General features: G+C 45.1%; 1 protein-coding gene across 2 annotated transcripts; it reads left to right on the top strand.

The window, feature by feature from the left end:
• The first annotated feature begins 1,363 nt into the window (after nt 1–1,363).
• SEC11C (SEC11 homolog C, signal peptidase complex subunit) lies at nt 1,364–16,826 on the top strand. 2 transcript variants are annotated; one of them, XM_077891519.1, is made up of 6 exons: nt 1,371–1,549; nt 7,869–7,978; nt 11,517–11,666; nt 13,787–13,906; nt 15,953–16,010; nt 16,626–16,826. In XM_077891519.1, the coding sequence occupies exons 1-6, from the start codon at nt 1,463–1,465 to the stop codon at nt 16,677–16,679; spliced, it is 579 nt and encodes a 192-aa protein (XP_077747645.1). In that variant the 5' UTR covers nt 1,371–1,462; the 3' UTR covers nt 16,680–16,826. The 2 variants fall into 2 exon arrangements, with proteins under 2 accessions (XP_077747648.1, XP_077747645.1); XM_077891522.1 differs by lacking the exon at nt 11,517–11,666 and having other exon boundaries at nt 1,364–1,549.
• Nucleotides 16,827–19,422: the final 2,596 nt, after the last annotated feature.

Below are 19,422 nucleotides of genomic sequence, written 5' to 3'. Positions count from 1 at the left end.
GCCATGTTTTTCTCCAGGTCCCTGGAAGGGGCCTTTGCACGTGAATGATCCCAATGTTTACCTTCCATCAGCTTTATAGTGAATTCGTTTCTGGGATATTTTATTTATTGATTTTTATTTATTATTTATTTTTTATTAAGAATTTTATTTATTTATTGAGAGAGAGCAGGGGGAGGGGCAGAGGAAGAGGAAGAGTGAGAATCTCAAGCAGCTCCACACTGACTGAGTGCAGAGCCCTACTCCCGGGCTGGATCTCAGAACCCTGAGATTATGAGATTACGAGATTATGACCTGAGCCAAAAATCAAGAGTCTAACGCTCAACTGTCTGAGCCACCCAGGTGCCCCTGGGATTGTTAAAATTGCAACCTCTCAAAAAAAAAAAAAAAAAAATTGCAACCTGCTCCCTTCCCCCAGAGCACCTCATTCCTCTTACCCCCTTTCCATAGCACCACTTTTTTCCATAGCACCACTACCCTCTAGGTGCTGTAACATTTACTCCTTTATTATATCTACTCCTGTTAGAATGTAAGGATCTTGTTTTGTTCACTGATGCTTCTCAAGTGCCTAGAAAAGGGCCAGGTGCTTAGTAGATGCTTCAAAGAGATTTGTGAATAAATGAATGGAATGAATGGTCTAGCTAATCTAGGATCAAGACTGCGCTAATCCAGGATTTGGCAATTGTGAAATCTGTGTTCTATTTCAGACTCTGACCCTTAACCTTGGCCAGGTGCTTTGGACTTTCTGGGCCTCTGTTTTCTCGGGTATAAAATGAGGTGGTGACTTATTCACTCAAGTAATGTTTACTGCGACACAACTCTGGTCAAGAGGATGCAAAGATGCTCTCTTGCATCCAAACCCTGTGACTCGTTGCAGGGCCTGGAGCTGCGGGGTTCAAATCTCCCTCCTCTCCCAAGCCCCGCCCACCCGCTCGCTCGGCTCCTCCCCGATTCGGCGCCGCCGGCGGCCCGGGCAGAGGCCCCGCCCCCTCTCGCCGCAGTCGTCCAATGGCCGCGATACACGGCGGGGTGAAAGCCGCGGAGCTTTAGGTGCCCTCTTGGCGCCTGACCAGAGTCCTGAGGAATGCGGTTCCTCTTGAACAGTCACTTCCCCGAGTTGCCCCTGCGATATGCGCGGTGACGCTCTCCCCCAGGTTCGCTCCGAAGGGTCGGCCGAGACTCCCGAGTCCCGTCGCTGCCCGTCCTAGGAGCCCTGGGTCTTCACTGGACGAGCCTCTCGCCCCGCGGCATTCTGGGAGTGGTAGTTTTCTTCCGCCCGGTTCCTTCCAGGTCGACCGGCGTGGCCGAGCCCGCGGAGGACTACCATTCCCAGACGCCCGCGCGAGGTGCCGGCCACGTGACCAGCAAGGACACGGGGCTGGGAGCCGGGGGCCGGGCCGGGGCTCCGCAGCCGCCTGTGACACCCGGGAGCCGGCGGGCCGCCTGGGCCCCTGGAGAGCCCGCCATGGTGCGCGCGGGCGCCGTGGGGACGCACCTCCCGGCGTCCGGCTTGGACATCTTCGGGGACCTGAGGAAGATGAACAAGCGGCAGGTGAGGGAGGCCCGCGCGCCCCGGGGCGGGGGGTAGGGGGGCGCGACCCCGGCGTGCCCGCGGGGAGTCGGGGCTCCCGCAAGGACAGCGCCTGGACACCGGCGCCCGCAGGCTCCCCGCCGCGCTGTCCGAGGCCCGGGGCTCAAATGCACGCACGCCCACCTGTGGGCAGGTGTGTGCGCTGGCCGGAGCGCGGGAGGGGCGGGGACCGGGATCCAGGCCCCGACGTCAGGTGTGCTGGAGGGAGCGAGGCCGGGGGGAGCCCTCGGCCGTGAGTGGCCGCTGTCCGTGCACGCGAGGCTGCGGGGCGGCCCCGCAGGAGGCAGGCGAGCTCCCGGGGCTCCCGAGGCCTGCCCCCCCCCTCGCGGATGCGCGGCCGGAGCGCCGGCGAGCAGAACGGACTCCGTGCCCTGGACGGTGTAGACGGATTCGGTGTTCCAGAGGGGAACCCTTGGGTTCTGGCTTCGGGCTGCACCTTGACCCTAGGAAGCGGCGAGCGCGCAGGTGTGCGCACCTGGGGTTGATTTCTTGCGCTTCTGTGACCTCAGAGGAAGACTCCGCCCCGCGCTGCCCTCGGTGGGCTCCTTGGCCAGCCTCGCGGACTTTCTTCGGTGCAAGGGAGGAGCGAGTAGGGACTGGAAAGGAAGGCCTCTCAGCCAGGAAACATGCGGTTGCTTAAGCTTCTAGAAAGAGAATTTAGGGGGCCTGGAGGGCACAGTAGATCCTAATGGGTCCTAATACTTTTCTTTTATTGATGCAAAGAGTAAATCACGCTAAGAAGAAAGGAAGCATCCTATTAGTGATTTTGATTGTCTTTGAAAATGCTGTAGGGGCTCCGGATGGCTCAGTGGGTTGAGTGTCGGCTCAGGGTGGAGCCCCCAGATGGAGCCCTGCACGGGGATCCCCGCTGGACGTGGAGCCTGCCTGAGATTCTTGCTCTCCCTCTTCCTCTGCTTCTCCCTCCAAAGGGAGGGAGAACAACAACAAAGAAAAGCGCTTAAAAAGGAAGTGGTATCCATTCTCGTGATTTTGACACATCCCGTCATGGTTGCCACGACACCGTGGGGTGGGATGATGCCCATGGCATAGCGCTACTTATTCCTGTAGGCATAGGGGTTTGGTTGGGTTCGGTTTTCCAAATGGGATTTCATCTTCGTGCTGTCGTGTGGGAGAGTCTGGTGACTTGGATTTCAAGCCCCCACGTCTAAGCTGTGGTTTAGGATCTGGTGGTTTCCAGGTACACGTAGTGGATGAGAAACTCTCAGGAGCTTCTGTGATTAAGAGGAGTTGTGGCAGTGATTATTACCAGCTCGAAGAACCGACAGCGAATTCCCTGAGCGCTGATACTGCTCCCAAGAAAATCCTCCAGAAAATAGAGCTTTTATTTAAAACCCTAGGCTTAATTGGCCGGGTTTTTAAAATGTCTCTAAAATGGGTACTGATTATTGGTGGTTGTAATTGCAGACTATCAGGGAAGGCCTTCTGGTGAATATATCAATTCCTAAACTAGTTTGGAAGATCTGTGTATTCCCACTCTCAGTGATAAGGCCTTCAGTAGCCGTTGCATTGTCTATGTTTTGCTAGTTTTCTAATTAAAATGCAGAAGCTCGAATCTGCTGCCTCCTGGTCCTTTTTTTTTTCTTTCTTCTAAGCGTTGTCCTCTTGTTTCTTTTTATTTTTTCCCTCCAAAATAGCAGCCTCTGACACCTTGTCAGGCATGCATGCTCCACCAATCTTGGAAGTGGAACCTCCTTTCTCTGCTGTCCCAGCTTGCTATGAAGTAAGGCACGAGAGCACACGCAAAACAAGGACTCTTTGTTTCTGCAGCGAGGAAGAGAGGAAGGAAGAAATGCAGCTACTGGCGTTTCTGCTGCTTTGTCAGCCAGAATATTTGGTCTGAAATGTTTGCTTGAAACTCTCAGACATTGGCTGTTTCAGCTTTGGTTGACAAAGCCCCGAGTGTGGGTTTCCTTCTGAACTTCACTGGGGCTATGAATGGCGGAGTGTAGAAAGTTGGTAGGTGAAGATGAACAAACAAAAGGCACCAGTGAAATGTGGCGGTGTTTTTTTTTTCACATTCCAGTCAGTTTGTCAATAATAGTTCAACCAAAATTGTGTTTCTAGATTCTAGGTGTTTAATACTAGACTTGGATTAGTAGGTTCTGTAAAGGTAGGGCGTTGCAGTTGATCTGCGGTTTTGCAGTTAGCTCAACTGTTAGGTTTTTGTATAACAGGTCATTTCTTTAGCAAATAGATGTCTTGCTCAGAGGAACTTTTTTTTTTTTTTTTTTTTTTTTAGGAATTGATCTTACTTCCCCTTGATGAATTTTTCAAGCATAGAAAGTCATGCTGGAAAAAATATTGTCCGTACTAGGTCTTTGTTGCATAAATGGCAAGGTTTTATACTCTGCTTTTATCAGGGTGGAGTCCGATGGTTTGAAAACCTGTCTAAAAATGACACTTTCTGTTTAAAAATGTGGTTTGGGGCTTTCCCAGTCAGATCTGTAATTCATGATGAAACAACATTTGCTTATCAGGGCCTTCAAGTCGGGCAGAGCAGCTGGAGAAGTTTTCGGAAGTGAGCTACGGTGAACAACTTCTGCTTTATGCTGATGCGCCTTGCAAGGCGGATTTTAATTTGGAAGCAAAAGTTTAACGTGTTACAGTCCAGCACTTTTAACAGTGATCTGCCTGGCATTCCAGTTTCCTTCTTTGCTCTTCCGGGGATTTAGGGATTTAGTGATAGTTTCATAATTTGCTATTGACACAGCAAAGAGTTTTTTTTAAAAAATGGTGTATAACTTAATTTTGAATTATGTTTAACTTTTTCTTCTCAATTATTACATCAGAATATCTTCACGGTTGTGTTAATTCATTTTTACATCTGTATTTTCAGTTGTTTCCTCCAAAACTACCTGGAATTAGAATTACATAATTTCACAGACATGTAGTAGGAGCAATCTGAGCTCTGCTTTTCCTATCTTACTGCCACGTCAGACCATGTGTTCCAGTTTTGTCACCCTCTTCAAAGTAATTATCTTAATGGCCATATAATATTCTGTCAAATTCCTTTAAACATTTACTTTCCCCAGACTTTGGAATTATTCCATGCTCATGACAGAAATTTTAAAGAGTGGGGAATAGTTTATAGAAGATTCAGTCATTCGTATTTCCACCCTCCCGAGATGGCCTCTGTTCGCCTTTGAGGGCAATTCCTTGTGTTTGTTTTACAGACTGTTTTGCAGTTTGCAGAGATTCTGCTGCAGCCTACACTTTTGTTTTAAATAGTGCAGTGAATTGCCATTATTTTACTCAGTCATTTCTCTGTTGTTGCTCCCTTATTTCCTTTTCTCCATTACTAGAAATAGGACCGTGAGGCATATCTTTGGGCCCTAAATCCCTATCTGCCTTTATTGTAGACTGAATTGCTAAAGTAGGATTACTGGGCAGAAAGTAACCTCGTGATACTAGTGCCAGATTGCTCTCAGAATGACTGTGTCCACTTGCCTTCTCACCACAATGTACCCTGGACCAGCGCTGAGTATTAGCATTAAAAAAAAAAAAAAATACCCCAAACTTGAAATTTGCTAGGCATAAAAAAGGAGAGGGGAGAGAGGGAGGCAGGATTTGTTTTGAACACTCTGTTTATTCACTGCTTGTATTTCTTCTTTGGAAAATTAATAGTTTTAAGCTTTTACCTCTTTTGTTGTCGTCGTTGTTGTTGGCATTTTAGTGTTTTTCTTACTATTAGTTTATTTGTGCTCACCATGTATTAAAGATGTTTATTTTCTCACGATTTATTCAACAAATTGAGAACTTACTTTTTGTCAGACTTGTGTTGGACATTGGAGGTACAGCTGTGAACAAGGCCAACATGGCCTTTGCCTTTGTGGAACTTACAGTCTAAGGTAAAAGATACATTTAAAATGATGTGTATAATTATGATAGTGATGGGTGGCATAAAGAAGTACAGGGTGTTGTGAGAATGTGTAACAAGAGGCCGTGGGCTGGTCTACAGCAGAAAGTAGCAAACTCCAGCCCTCCATCTGTGTTTGTTTAGAGACAGAGGGGGCTGGTGGAGTGGGGTTAGGTGGAGGAGCAGAAGGGAGGGAGAGTCTTAAGCAAGTTCCATGCCCAGCTTTGAACCCAATGTGGGACTCATTCTCATCAGAGATCGTGACCTGAGCCGAAATCAAGAGTCAGGTGCTTAACTGACCAAGCCACTCTGGTGCCCCCCACCATCTATTTTCATAAAGTTTTAGTGAAACAGCCATATTCATTCTTTTCTATATCGTCTTTAGTTGCTTTCTCGCTACACTGGCAATGTTGAGTGATTTCAACAGAGACTATATATGGCTTGTAAAATACGTATTATCTGGCCCTTTACAGAAGAAGTTTGCTGACACCTAGTCTAGTGGGTCAGGGAGGGCTTCCCTGGGGAACTCATGTTAAAAGCAGGATTTAAGATGAGTGTTAGTATGCTAAGGAGTCTAGGGAGAGAGGCTCAGGGCAGAGGAAGGAGCCAAGCGCAGCTCCTGGAGGGGATAGGAGCACGTGCTCTCTGAAGCATTGACAGATACGAGTGGACCTGGAGTGCAGTGAGCTTCACCTGCTGAAGCTAGGGAGTAGGGGGTGGACCAGACAGAGCCTTAGAGACCATATTCACCCTCGGAGTAGTGGGATGCAACTGAAGGGATGCAGTCGAAGGGCAGTGGAAGCAGGGCATAGAGATGATCAGGTGGCTAGAGGTGCATTTGCAAACGAGTGTAAGAGTGTAACGTGGAGAGTGTGTTGGAAGAGATGTATACGGACATCAGGAGACTGGTTAGCGGGCTCTTGCAGTTGCCCAGTGGGTTCTGTTGGTGACTTGGGTGAGAATAGTGCCAGTGGGGAGAGAATAGGACAGATTGCAGAAATGTTTAGAAGGTACAATGTATAGAATGAATGGGGGGAGTGGGTAGGACAAGAGCCCTGGCATTAGGTGAGCGCATATGGCGAAGAACAGGTGTGCCTGGGCAGGTAGAGGGGAATCATTGAATTAGAGACGTGGGGGTTGGGCAGTTTCAATTCCAGGTATGTTTGAGAGTGGTTGGTTCGGGTGGAGGGAGAAGGACTTTGGAGAGGAGGATGTCTAGGAATTAAGACACCAGAGCGCTGGACAGGATGTCCACGTGGCTCTTTGGATCACCTAGGACAGAGGTTGTGAGGAGGAAGGTTGAGGCAGGTACTAGAGTGAAGAGCTCTCCTGGAAGACACTAAGGGCAGAGGCCAAGGAACTTACATTCCAAGTAGTAGTAGGCACAGTGACTTTCATCCCTAAAGCCCCTTGGAAAACGGTAGACGTCTGGCCCGACAATCCAGCGAAGCCCGACAGGGTGGGCAGGTGTTGCTCTCTCCCATGTAGTCACCAGGGGTTGGGTGTGTCAGCAGGACAAGCTCTGTGAATCTTAACTCTGGTGTGAGGTGGGGTGAGGTCAGCTTAGAACTAGATACTGTCTTGTGTGGCTTTCTGCCTATGTTCGTTTGTTCGTTTTTTTTGTTTGTTTTTTTGTTTTTTTGTTTTTTTTTTAAGATTTTACTTATTTATTCATGAGCGACACAGAGAGAGAGGGAGAGAGAGGCAGAGGGAGAAGCAGGCTCCATGCAGGGAGCCTGACATGGGACTCGATCCCAGGTCTCCAGGATCAGGCCCTGAGCTGAAGGTGGCGGTAAACTGCTGAGCCACCCAGGCTGCCCTCTGCCTATGTTCTTAATCAGACATTGTTTACTTTTTAAAGACATTTATTGAAAATTTAAACATCCAGGTGTTTACAGTTTTTGTTCACTCTGAAATGTAATTTCAGTTGTACAACAACCTCATTGCTAAGAACTATAGGGCTTGGAAACCTCATTTGGGGCCTCTTTGGCCAGGGGGCTAAGGAGCTAAACCATACTGCCCACCCCAGGCTCTCAGGTCAGATGTGTGCTCCCTACACTGGAGCGGGAGGTCCTCAGGGTAGAACTTGAATAACAGGGCTCTTCAGGGTTGAGGGTTCTGGGAAATCCCAGAGAGGTTAAGTACAGTCTCATCGTGTAGGTCCCATGGATTGCTCTGGGGTTTTTCTATCAGTGCTCACTGAAAGAGAGACAGTATATGGAAGGCGCATTCCATTGGCAAAAGTTGAAATACTACCTGAGTTTGTAGTCTGTGTGAATTAGTTTAATGTCCAAAAATCACAACTTTACTTTTTTCTTTTTTTAAACAAGCTTATCTCCGGCTTAGGGTTAGTGAATATTCTTCTACTGGTTTTCACTTTGGGTTTGGCCTTTTTCGTTCCAGCTCTATTACCAGGTTTTAAACTTTGCCATGATCGTGTCTTCTGCGCTTATGATCTGGAAAGGCTTGATCGTCCTCACCGGCAGCGAGAGCCCGATCGTGGTGGTGCTCAGGTAGGTCTGCAGGCTGTCACACTGCTGCTCCAACACAGAGGAGCAGTGTTGGCCTCAGTGAAAGCCTGCGTAACAACCAAGACTCAGTATTTTCATTGGATAGAGCGTTAGAATTGTCTTTGTTGATACCATTTTCCTTTCTTTCTGGCCTTTGTTGAAAAAGCTTATCTTTTTCAACACACATTTTAGAGCTTTTATCACGTTGATGCTAATGTTCCAGGGCAATATATTTGCTTTTGTATTTTAATGCTTTAATCCACCTAGAATAACAGTCCTATGTGATTACTTGTGTACAAGTTGATTTTTAAACATAAGTAATTTAAAACTGTTACTTGAGAGCAGCCTGGGCGGCTCAGCAGTTTAGCTCCGCCTTCAGCCCAGGGCGTGATCCTGGAGTCCCGGGATCGAGTCCCACGTCGGGCTCCCTGCATGGAGCCTGCTTCTCCCTCTGCCTGTGTCTGCCTCTCTCTCTCTCTCTATGTTCTCATGAATAAATAAATTAAAAAAATATTTTATTTATCCATTCATGAGAGAGAGAGAGAGACAGAGAGATTGAGGCAGAGACACAGGCAGAGGGAGAAGCAGGCTCCATGCAGGGAGCCTGACATGGGACTCGATCCCGGGACTCCAGGATCAGGCCCTGGGCTGAAGGCAATGCTAAACTGCTGAGCCACCCGAGCTGCCCCTGAGCCACACACAGGCTGCCCAATAAAATCTTTAAAAAACAAAACAAAACAAAAAACCTGTTACTTGGTTTTCTTTGTACCAGACACAGGGGAGTGTATCTCCCTCGTGCTTAGCAGAGTGTGCTGTAGTTTTTCAAGCTGCTTCTGCAACACTGCTGTTGGTGGCTATTCTCTTCTTGAGGCTATTATTCTTATAAAGCACAGACTGTTAATTCTTGAAAAGTTAATACTTTAATTGACTTCACATAGCCATCAAGTCATACAAGGCAGGAAATGTAATCAATTTGAAAATCAAGCACCATGCCTGGGAGCCCTTTGGTGCCACACGCTGATCTCTGTCCAGTATGTCCTAGACCAGCCTTACGGTGGGTGGGAATGGACCCCATGTGTTTTATAGGGTGGGGAGCGGTAGGCTATAGCAGTGACTGTGGCCAAGGCCAGCACGCAGGGTCGGTGGCTCACAAACCAGCACCCTTTCTCTCCACTGGGCCCTGCTATCACATCATGGGGCTTCAGCCTTGGCCTGACTTCACCAGGTTGCCCTTGTGTGGCTGGCCAAGGGGCCTATTCTAGAGGGACACTGCTTTCCTAAATTTAGGAGCCTTAGGATAGCATATGGGTTTCTGATTCACTGCTGTTCACACTATGCTTTAGGAATGCCCTGGGGTCCAGTGGCTAGGTTAGGAGGGAGAAGGGGATCAAGTGTGTGGATTCTAGACACCTCAGCCTTGTTTCAGTTATGACAGCTCCATTTTTATGTATTGTATATGGATATGCATTCTGATAGATTTCATTCGAAGGAAGGATTTTAAGGCTTTTTTTTTTTTTCATTAGAAATTTAAAAATTTCTGGGGCACCTGAGTGGCTCAGTTGGTTAAGCATCTGCCTTCAGCTCAGGTCATGATCTCAGGGTCTTGGGATGGAGCCCTGCACTGGGCTCCCTGCTCAGAGGGGAGTTTGCTTCTTCCTCCCCCTCTGTCCCTCACACTGCTTGTGCTCTTTCTCTCAAATAAATAAATAAATAAAATCTTAAAAAAAAAAAAAAGATTAAGACCCATAATTTAGGTGGGCCCTCTCACTAACAGATAAAGAACCTGAGGCCCACGAAGGCCAAGCCACTTACATGTCTTACAGTTACTTTTGGCAGAGCCAAAACTAGACCCCAGACATTCTGATTTTCCTTAAATCACACCAACACACTTGTACACAGAAATCGTTGTAACATTCCAGTCTGTAGGACTTTTTTTTTTTTTTTTTTTTTAAAGATCCTTTATAGTTCTAAAGCAGTTTGGCTTGTCAGCATAAACTGTTGACATCATGAGAGATGCATGGCCTTGGGGAATACTGACCTTTGGGGAACCCCTGGCCCATGAGGAAAGCAAGTGTAAGTTGATAGTAGTGAAAAATTTAAAGAAGTGCTCTCCCCATGGGACACAATAGTGACCCTTTTTTAAAAAAAATTATTCATGAGAGACACAAAGAGACAGAGACATAGGCAGAGGGAGAAGCAGGCTCCCTTTGGGGAGTCCGATGCAGGACTCGATCCCAGGACCCCAGGATCACGACCTGAGCCAAAGGCAGAAGCTCAACCACTGAACCTCCCAGGCGCCCCACAATAGTGACTTGATGATAAACTACTCTTCTGCCTCTGAGACTTGCCCAGGAGGTTTTTCTGGCTGTAGTTCTTAATTGTTTGCTCTTCTTTTTCCCTTGTAGTCATTTATATTTCTAGCCTTCTCTATGTTTCTTATTCAGATTTCCTAATTTTGAATGCTAGATCTATTATAATACCCAGTGTCACTGGTTTCACTTTTAATAAACACATCAGCAGGTACTTAGCAACCGGCCAGTGATTCTCCTTGCTGGTCTGCATGTGCCGATGAGTTTAAGGTGTTCCCAGCCAAGAGGGACACGAAGGCCAAATTCTTGAGCTGCTCCTGTGAGAAACCCACATTTTCCTTTGAAGCACTGCATCTCACCAGTCTGGTTCTTCCTCCCAACATCTTGCCCTCAACAAACTCGCCCGTTTTTTGATCGTATGGCCCCTATGTTGCAGTCTTCTTCGGTCTTATTCATTTTGTCATGCATTAAGACAAAGCATGAGCATATGGAAAATGCATTCTGATTTGATAATTTCAACTTCTACTAGATTACAATTTACTTTGAATCCACTGAAGGTTTTTGGCTTGGGTTTAAACCAGTACCACGTAGGATTATTTATTGACCTCCAAATCAGAAGTAGTCAACAATGGTTAAAATTGGGCTTTCTGTAAAATATGGTTTAAAGGATGATGCTGCAGTAGTCCAAAGACTTGGGTTCAAATTTTGTCCCAATCTTCAGCTTGGTTTTCAGATAGATCACTCTCTTAAAGCATTCATTTGTTTGCTTCTCTTCTTTAAGCGGGAATGCCCACATCCTAGGTGCTGAGGACGAGCCATGAAACGCAAGAATTGCCCTAGAGTATCAACCAGCCTTCAGAGTCTGCACTTCTGAATGAAGACAGTAATGTATTTGTAGATGTAGGATCTTTTTTTGAGGCTAAAAATTGGCAGCTTTTCCTTTAAAGAGTTCACATTATACTTCGTTCTCTTTCTACCTAATAGAAGGTACAGAGGGGCCTGCTACTATCCTTTTCATACTTATTCTAAAAAGAAATCATTTCCTTTCTCACTTAATGTCATCATCATGAGCAGTCAGAAGGGAACCACTGTGGCTTGTCTGATAGCTCCCTGATCTACCTGACGATTGATGGCAGTTGAGATTTTCACTGATATGTTTATTATTCTTCATGAGTTGTAAAGTTCCCCTGTGAACCCAGGCTAATTGGATGTGATTTTGTGTTTCTTCCCAGTGGCAGTATGGAGCCCGCCTTTCACAGGGGCGACCTTTTGTTCCTGACAAACTTCCGGGAAGACCCTATTAGAGCTGGCGAAATCGTGGTCTTTAAAGTCGAAGGACGAGACATTCCAATAGTTCACAGAGTGATCAAAGTTCATGAAAAGTAAGGTGGCTTTACTTCTTTTTGTAAATTTTGGTAGCCAGTTTTATTCATTCATTCATTCATTCATTCATTCCATTAGCACTGATTGTTATCTAACTTTTTTTTTTCCATTTTTCTTCCTCAAGTTTTTATTTAAATTCTGTCTAGTTACCATACAGCATAATATTAGTTTCAGGTGTGGAATGTAGTGATTCAATTTGAGTAGCCAGTTTTCATGGTCGATTAGAAAGTAGCAGACACTCCAGATTATGCTCCTCGTCTTGCCATTTACTAACTAGGTGACTTTGGACCTGCTACTTTACCCGGTCTGCAAGACAGGGATGGTAACATTATCATTTCCCACTGTGACTCATGGGGCGATTATGAGAACTGAGCAGACAGGTGTTTTGTTGAGGCACTTGGTAACTTGAGTTGCTGTACACCATAAGGTGGAATGTATGAGAGCGTGATGGTTATTTGAAGGCATCTCAGAGAAAATCCAGTCCCATTGCAGCTGAGGGTCATGATGATATGAGGACTGTTTTCTGAAATGTAGGAAGCAGCTCCTGTTTCTCTGTGTCACTTTGTACCCAGTGGCACTCACAGCAGTAGCCTTATCCCTGAGGATAAGGCCCATCCCATGGTTTAGCCATGTCCTGCTTTTGTTCACCACCCTCCCAACCCCCACCACAAATGGTCTTCCTTTCCTTTAAATGCCAGTGGTGGCTTCTGAAGACACTTTTTGGGAACTAGAACCAATTACTTCTGTCTCAAATGTATTAAGTTCCCAGGAGAGAGTACAGTCACACGGTTAATGAAAATGGTACATGCTCTACACTTGGTTATTCATTTACCTCTCGCAGCTTTTAACATGCTTGACTTATGGAATTAAACTGAGATGTGTGTATATTTGTATTTTTAAAATAGGGCAGCCCCGGTGGCTCAGCAGTTTAGTGCCGCCTTCAGCCCAGGGCACAATCCTGGAGACCCAGGATCGAGTCCTATGTCGGGCTCCCTGCATGGAGCCTGCTTCTCCCTCTGCCTGTGTCTCTGCCTCTCTCTCTCACTGTATCTCTCATGAATAAATAAAATCTTTAAAAAATAAAAATAAAAGAACACTTCTCATTTCACTTTGTTTTGGCGTAAACATTGGAATGACCCTGTTTCAGTTTGTGTCCAGCTTGTGGTACTGCACCATGGGATGTGATGTCCACTTGTTGACTTACTGATAAAGAAATAGGCATGGTCATAATGTGACAGCTGACTTAAAAATTCTACAGATGAGAAATTATTCAAAGTTAAAGAAATAGTGATTTTCTGTAATTTGCATGAGTTGTGGGAGTGACTGGTTGGGGTTTTAGCTTCTTGATTTCCTTTATAACCGCAGCTGCAAATCAGCCTGCTCCTGTTGGCGTACTTTCAAATCTTTGTGGGCTTTTAATATTTTATCTAATTACAGTAGTGCATTTTTTTCATTTGTCTTATTGAAAGAAGACCCTCTTTATAGCTCCATAATGCTATAATGTTGTGTTTCTAGTGTCAAGGCTATGCAAGCACCGGCTTAGAATGTTTAAAATTAATCCCATGTGTCTCTTTAACACACTGGTTTTATGCCATTTGTGATTCCTGTTTCTTTGCAAACCAGATTTTATACCACTTTGCTCAGGGCTGAAGGAAATAATGCATTAACATTCTACATTTGGCAAGGAAAAGTAAGTTTGAGGGGGGGAAAGGGCCCATCTGCATTTGAATTAGCTTGTGCTCAAATCTGTGTGATCTGGGACCAAGTTCATGTCTAGAGTGAAGGAGAATATAATCCGTGTTCACAAGTTGGTCTTAGAGGACTAAGAGAGTGAAAACAGTTGCTGGAAGCTAATCATTCCCTTGCTGGTGCCCTCGCGCTTTGCCATGCTTTTTGGTTGTCAGGGTAACTTGAGCATTTTAGATTTTGAGTCTGCAAAATCACCAGTGGGTTAGACTAGTGTGTTAGTTTGGATGGTTATCTACCAAGAAAGATCAAGTCCTTGTCGAATGCTCGTCTAAATGCACGTATCTGACTGTGACATGGTGGGTAAACTAATTGTTTTCTAATGATGCTGTGCAGAAAATCATTTTTGAAAGGACATTATTTTGCTTTCTAGAGATAATGGAGACATCAAATTTCTGACTAAAGGAGACAATAATGAAGTTGACGACAGAGGCTTGTACAAAGAAGGCCAGAACTGGCTTGAGAAGAAGGATGTGGTGGGAAGAGCCAGAGGGTGAGCATTAACTCTGAAGTTATATAAAAGAGTCAGAAACCAGAAAAATAGAAACAAAGAAACTAGGGGCACCTGGGTGGCTCAGTTGGTTAGGAGTCCGGCTCTTTGTTTCAGCTCTGGTCATGACCTCAGGGTCACGAGATTTAGCCCTGTGTGGGTCCCTGTGTGGGGTCCTGTGCTGAGTGTGGAGCCTGCTCGGGGTTCTCTCTCTGCCCTTTCCTCCCTCTCTGTCTCTCTCAATCTCTCTCTTCCTCCCTCAAAAAAGAAAGAAAGAAATAAACTCAATGTATAAGATAATAGAGTCATTGATTACAAATTTCATGTGTCAGGAGAGTTGTACATAGTCCCATTTGTACTGTGTACTACATTTACTGTGTAAATACCACTTTCCTGAGACCTAAAATCTAAAACCGAATGCAAGTATATTATCGATATCATTGGCTTAATTCTATATTTGAAAGAAATCATTACCTAGAGATTAGTCATTGTGGTTTTAAATAGCAATTGCAAGAAATCCTCCTAGAGATAACCACTGTTTAAAACTTAAGTGAATATTCAAGACATTCCCTGTGCCTGTACAGATGTGTGTGCATATATAACTTTACATAGTAGAGTTTTATTTTATTTTTTCACCCAGTAAGAAGTTGGAAATCAATTCCTGTGTCAAATGTACATCCATATATTTTTAAACAGTTATGTACTGTTGCACTGAGAACCTTAAAATTATAACCTAGCCAATCCTCTTTTGGTGTTATTTCCTGTTTTTTTTACCACCAGAAACAGTTATGTGATAATTTTTTTTTTTTTTTTTAAGATTTTAGAGGTGGAGACACAGGTAGAGGGAGGAACAGGCTCCCTGCAGGGAGCCCGATGTGGGGCTCGATCCCAGGACCCAGGGATCATCACCTGAGTCAAAGGTGTATGCTCAACCATTGAGCCACCCAGCTGTCCCTGTGATAAGTCTTTTAATATTCATCCTTGCATAATTGTTCCAGCAATGAGTTCTGCTTCTGATTGACACAGCAGAACGTATATCCTCTTATTAAAAAAACAAAAAGGGCAATTCTTCCCCTTTCTTGGTGACCCTTTCTTATGTTTAACCCTTGTTAGAAGTGTCTTTTTTTTTATCTTCTCTAAATCCCACGAGCTGTTTAAGGCTGGGGAACCTGGTTACCACTTTCTAAGACTTAACTTCATCAATCAGATTGTGGTTTTGAGCCCTCTCTTTGCTCCTTTTCTCCATCTGCTCACCTTCAAACTCTATGTTATCGCATCTCCACTTGGTTATCTGTGGGGAGATGAGAGAGACTTCCAGCTGGTCTATTTTTAGACGTCTTGGGGACAGACTTTGTATAAAGGAGAGGTTGGAGCTGCTGATTTACATAGGACTGGAGGGTATGGGGTGCCCTACCCGGTTTCCCGTTAGTGAGGTGACACTTGGGTCCACTGATTGCACCTTGACGTGAATTTTGTCAGCAGAATCATTGGCTCGCTTAGCCCCCAATGTCTACGATCATAATCAGGTGCAGGTATAAATGTGGGATTCACATCTGTGTTCACTGCCCCAAAAGTGTGTTTGTTACATCTGAAAAGCCCTGTGAAATGTAAATGATGATGGTTCTTCCAGTTACAAACTAATTCTCCATGTACTTTGAAAGCTCTAACAGCCGTCTTTATAGAGGCTGTCTGGATGGGACTTCTCCACTAAAAGAATTAAAAACTAGCTTGATGACAGTTGTCAATTCCATTTGTACAAGTGGCTCAACTAATTATTTTAATTCTGTTATGGTGAATACAGCGAGGGAAGATGAGCAGCATCACTAGTTGAAATCATGTGCCTGCTTAAAAATCGTCCTGCTGTTAGTTGTGATGCTTTTGATTAATAAAGCCTTTTGAGACAGGGGTGAATGTCAGCTGTATAGCCCCAATCATTGCTACTCCCAAGGAAGATTTGTGTCACCAGGTTGATAGAGAGTATTTTTAAATGTTACTATCATCATACTATAAACAATTTTTATATTTCTGGCTTTTCATCCCAAAATTTAGGTTTTTACCATATGTTGGTATGGTTACCATAATAATGAACGACTATCCAAAATTCAAGGTAGGAATATATGTGTATGTCTGAATTAAAAATACGTGTGTGTGTGTGTGTGTGTGTGTATATCTTGGAGCTTTGGCACATGCAATTGTAAAGATGCAGTCTGTTTAAAATGTTTTGCGGGTTTTTTTTTCTGGAGAGTATTTGTATTTAACCACAAATTAACATAACTAAATTATTGACAACTAAGTTAGTTATATAAAAGAGCTACTTCCATCTTTTGTGTTCATAATGTATTCTAAAATGGCACCTCTTTATTACTTTTTATCATGGAAACCTTTACACATCCAAAAAAAAAGTAGTACAATAAACCCAGTAATGAGGATCTCTGAACCTTAATAAAAATGGTATTTATATTTTTGAAAAACCACTTGAAAAACAGAAAACCTACGCAAGAAGGAGCAATGAATTAGCTGTGTTTGTTGGGTGCTTGATCCTTAGTCAATATATCTGGGGGGCATCGAATAGCTAGTTTGGAGAACCAGGCAGGCAGGGGGGAAGAGGGCATCTTTTGATTCTGTCCTTAGTCTAGTACTGAGCAGACTTCATCTGAATACATTTATAGACCAAACTTATTTGTAGAGCTCACAGTAATTTCCAACTGTGTTTTCTTTACAGTATGCTCTTTTGGCTGTAATGGGTGCATATGTGTTACTAAAACGTGAATCCTAAAAAGAGAAGAAGTTCCTGAGACCAGATTGAAATGAATTCTGTTGAAAAAGAAGAAACCTAATATATTTGAAATGTTCCACTTTCTGTATAAAAGGAGACAATGTGGAGACATTTTTGTCTTGTCCAAATAAATGATTCATCAGTAAAGATTGTTTTCTTTTGTGGGCTCGATTCGAACCTGCGCAATCTGTGTGCCGCTCATGGTTGTCATTCCAAACCAAGCACAGGGGTCTGGGCCACTTCCAGAATCAGGCAGGTCACTTCTGGACCTGCCAGTGGGGACGATGCATGGTCCCCTACGATGTAGTTGTAATGTCTGAATTTCAAAAATAAAATTCTTTGCATAGCATAGTAGCATTTCTGGGAGGAAATGAACAAGCCCTTAAAAGGAAATGATTTCTTATTTATTACAGTATAATCTGATAAGTTAATAAAGCCTGAAACCCTTTTAAAAGGAAAGATGTAGGGACACCTGGGTAGCTCAGCATTTTGAGTGTCTGCCTTTGGGGCTCAGGGCATGATCCTGGGGTCCTAGGATCGAATGCTGCATCAGGCTCCCTACGGAGAGCCTCCTTCTCCCTCTGCCTGTGTCTCTGCCTCTCTCTCTGTGTCTCTTATGAAGAAATAAATAAAATCTTTAAAAATAAAAAAATAAAAGGGAAGATGTAATCTGCTTTGTGTTAGGGGTGGGATCTTGAGATGGTTGGATAAATTATTTGAAAAGTGCTTCATAAATTAGGAAAATAGTGTGCATCGTCCTTTGAAAACTTACAAAAAGTATGGAAGAGTGAAAGGGGCTTTCTGTAGTTTTTCAGGGACCCCCACTGTGTGTGTGACACATGTAGGATGTATAGTCCTGCGCAGAAAGTAGTTCTCATGAAACTATTGGACGTGCTTCTATGCCAGCCACTGCCTTAGGTGCTGAGGCTGTGAAGCCCTAGCGTGGATGGAGTTTGCAGTGTCGGGGAGGTACACACTGTTTACAGGAGTGACAGTTGCTCTGAAGTAAAATTAGGGTAAGCTGATAAGAGGGCAAAAGAGAATTACTGCTTTTCACGTAGAGGCCAGCAAAGACCTCTCAGAGGACGCTGAGCAGAGTTAAGAAATAAGGCAGGTAAATCGTGGGGGAGAGCATTCCTGGCAAGTGCGGGGAGGCAGGTGCCCAGAGAAGGGAATGATGTTCTCAAGCTTTAGTGAGCACGCAGAGCACCTGGCTAAGGACAGACTCTGACTCAGGAGGGCTGGGCTGGGGCCGGAGCCTCTGCGTTCCCAACTACCTCCCGGGAATGGCCATGCTGCTGGGTGGAGCTTGGACCACGCTGTGTAGCAGTGTTAGAGGAGTAGAAAGGAGGCCGATGATGTTTTCAAATGCACTCTTCAGTTTTATAGAAATGTTCTCTTTTCACCCAACAATGTGATGTTGACATCCTTTTGGTGAGAACGTATGAATCTCCATCATTCTTCGCAGTCTGTCCAAATCTGGTGGAAGAGCTTAGGATCCCTAAAAGCCACTTACCACCTCTCGGCCTTGAGCAAGCTCAGTTCTCTCACATCAGATGGAGGATGACACCTGCACGTACCTCCCTGGCCGTCCCCAGGAACAGGTAGCGAACTCTCTGAGTGCTCTTAGCGTGGGTACTTGACGTGTGTGCTGTATGTGCTCAGTCACCATTACCCATTGTTAGGGAAGTTTCCCTTTTCAGAGTGAATCTGTGCCTCACCGCACACCTGCACAGCTCCTGGTCTGGGAGGGAGCAGCAGGCGTGATCCACGGGTGGGGGGCAACTTGCCCTGTAAACCTTTGTCTCTGCCAAAATAGGTTGTGGCTGCAACAATGGCCCTCCTCCGGTCGAAATCAGCAAGGGGAAAGGGAACAAAAAAAATCTAGAGGACACTTTTTAAAAACATTATTCTCTTGTGCCCTTTAATAAACTCCTTTCTTAAGAAAAAGAAGCTTTTTATTCCCTTCACTAAAAATGGAATATAAAAATGTTGGGTCAAAGCTTTATTATTTTATCATCTTCCTGGGGTCCTGTGGTTGGTTAATAGAAACTTTAAAGAAGTCTTAATGGGGCTGAGCTTAATTCTTTCTGCGTGCCTGCCATCCTGAAATAAACCTCGCACGGCTCAGCCATCTGATGGTGGCTACTTAGCAAGCTCGAGCTCTTTGGGCCTGTTCGATGCTGTTGGTGCTTATGCGGTGGAAGCGATGTGAGTTGATGCTAGATGGAAGCTCCTTCTTCTGGGGGTCTCGGCTGCAGCCTCACTGTCGGGAACGCATCCACAAGCACCGGGCCCGCATCCAAGCAGACGCGTGGGCCCGGCAACATCCCAACAGCTTATGCTGGCGTCTTTAGGAAGCACCTCTTGCTGGGAGCTTTCGGGTGCTCCGTGACACACATTTCTGAGGAGTTGGGCAACTGTTTTTCCACTTAACCACAACTTAGAAGCCTCAACATTGGAAAGCGGCTGGTGGACGCTGGCCAAACGAGAAGACGACGCGTAAGGAGCAAGGACGTCAGGGTACCCCCCGGTGTAGAGACAGACAGCCCACGTTTCAGCTCACCGAGGCCTCACGGTGTTCCAAGAGGACTTAGAAAGTTAAGTGGTGTTTGCTCTACTGTGTTTAAATCAATACAAGTTTCCATCAAAAACGGGGAAGTTTCCAGTATGGGAGTAAGCTTCAGTTTTTTTTAAGTTAGCAGTAGAATCACTGGCTTCCCAGCACATGGGCCCTAGTCGG

This window comes from Canis aureus, chromosome 1, assembly GCF_053574225.1.
Source record: "Canis aureus isolate CA01 chromosome 1, VMU_Caureus_v.1.0, whole genome shotgun sequence".
Classification (NCBI taxonomy): domain Eukaryota; kingdom Metazoa; phylum Chordata; class Mammalia; order Carnivora; family Canidae; genus Canis; species Canis aureus.
Note: the sequence above shows the minus strand (reverse complement) of the source record. Positions and strands in the feature narration are given on the sequence as shown.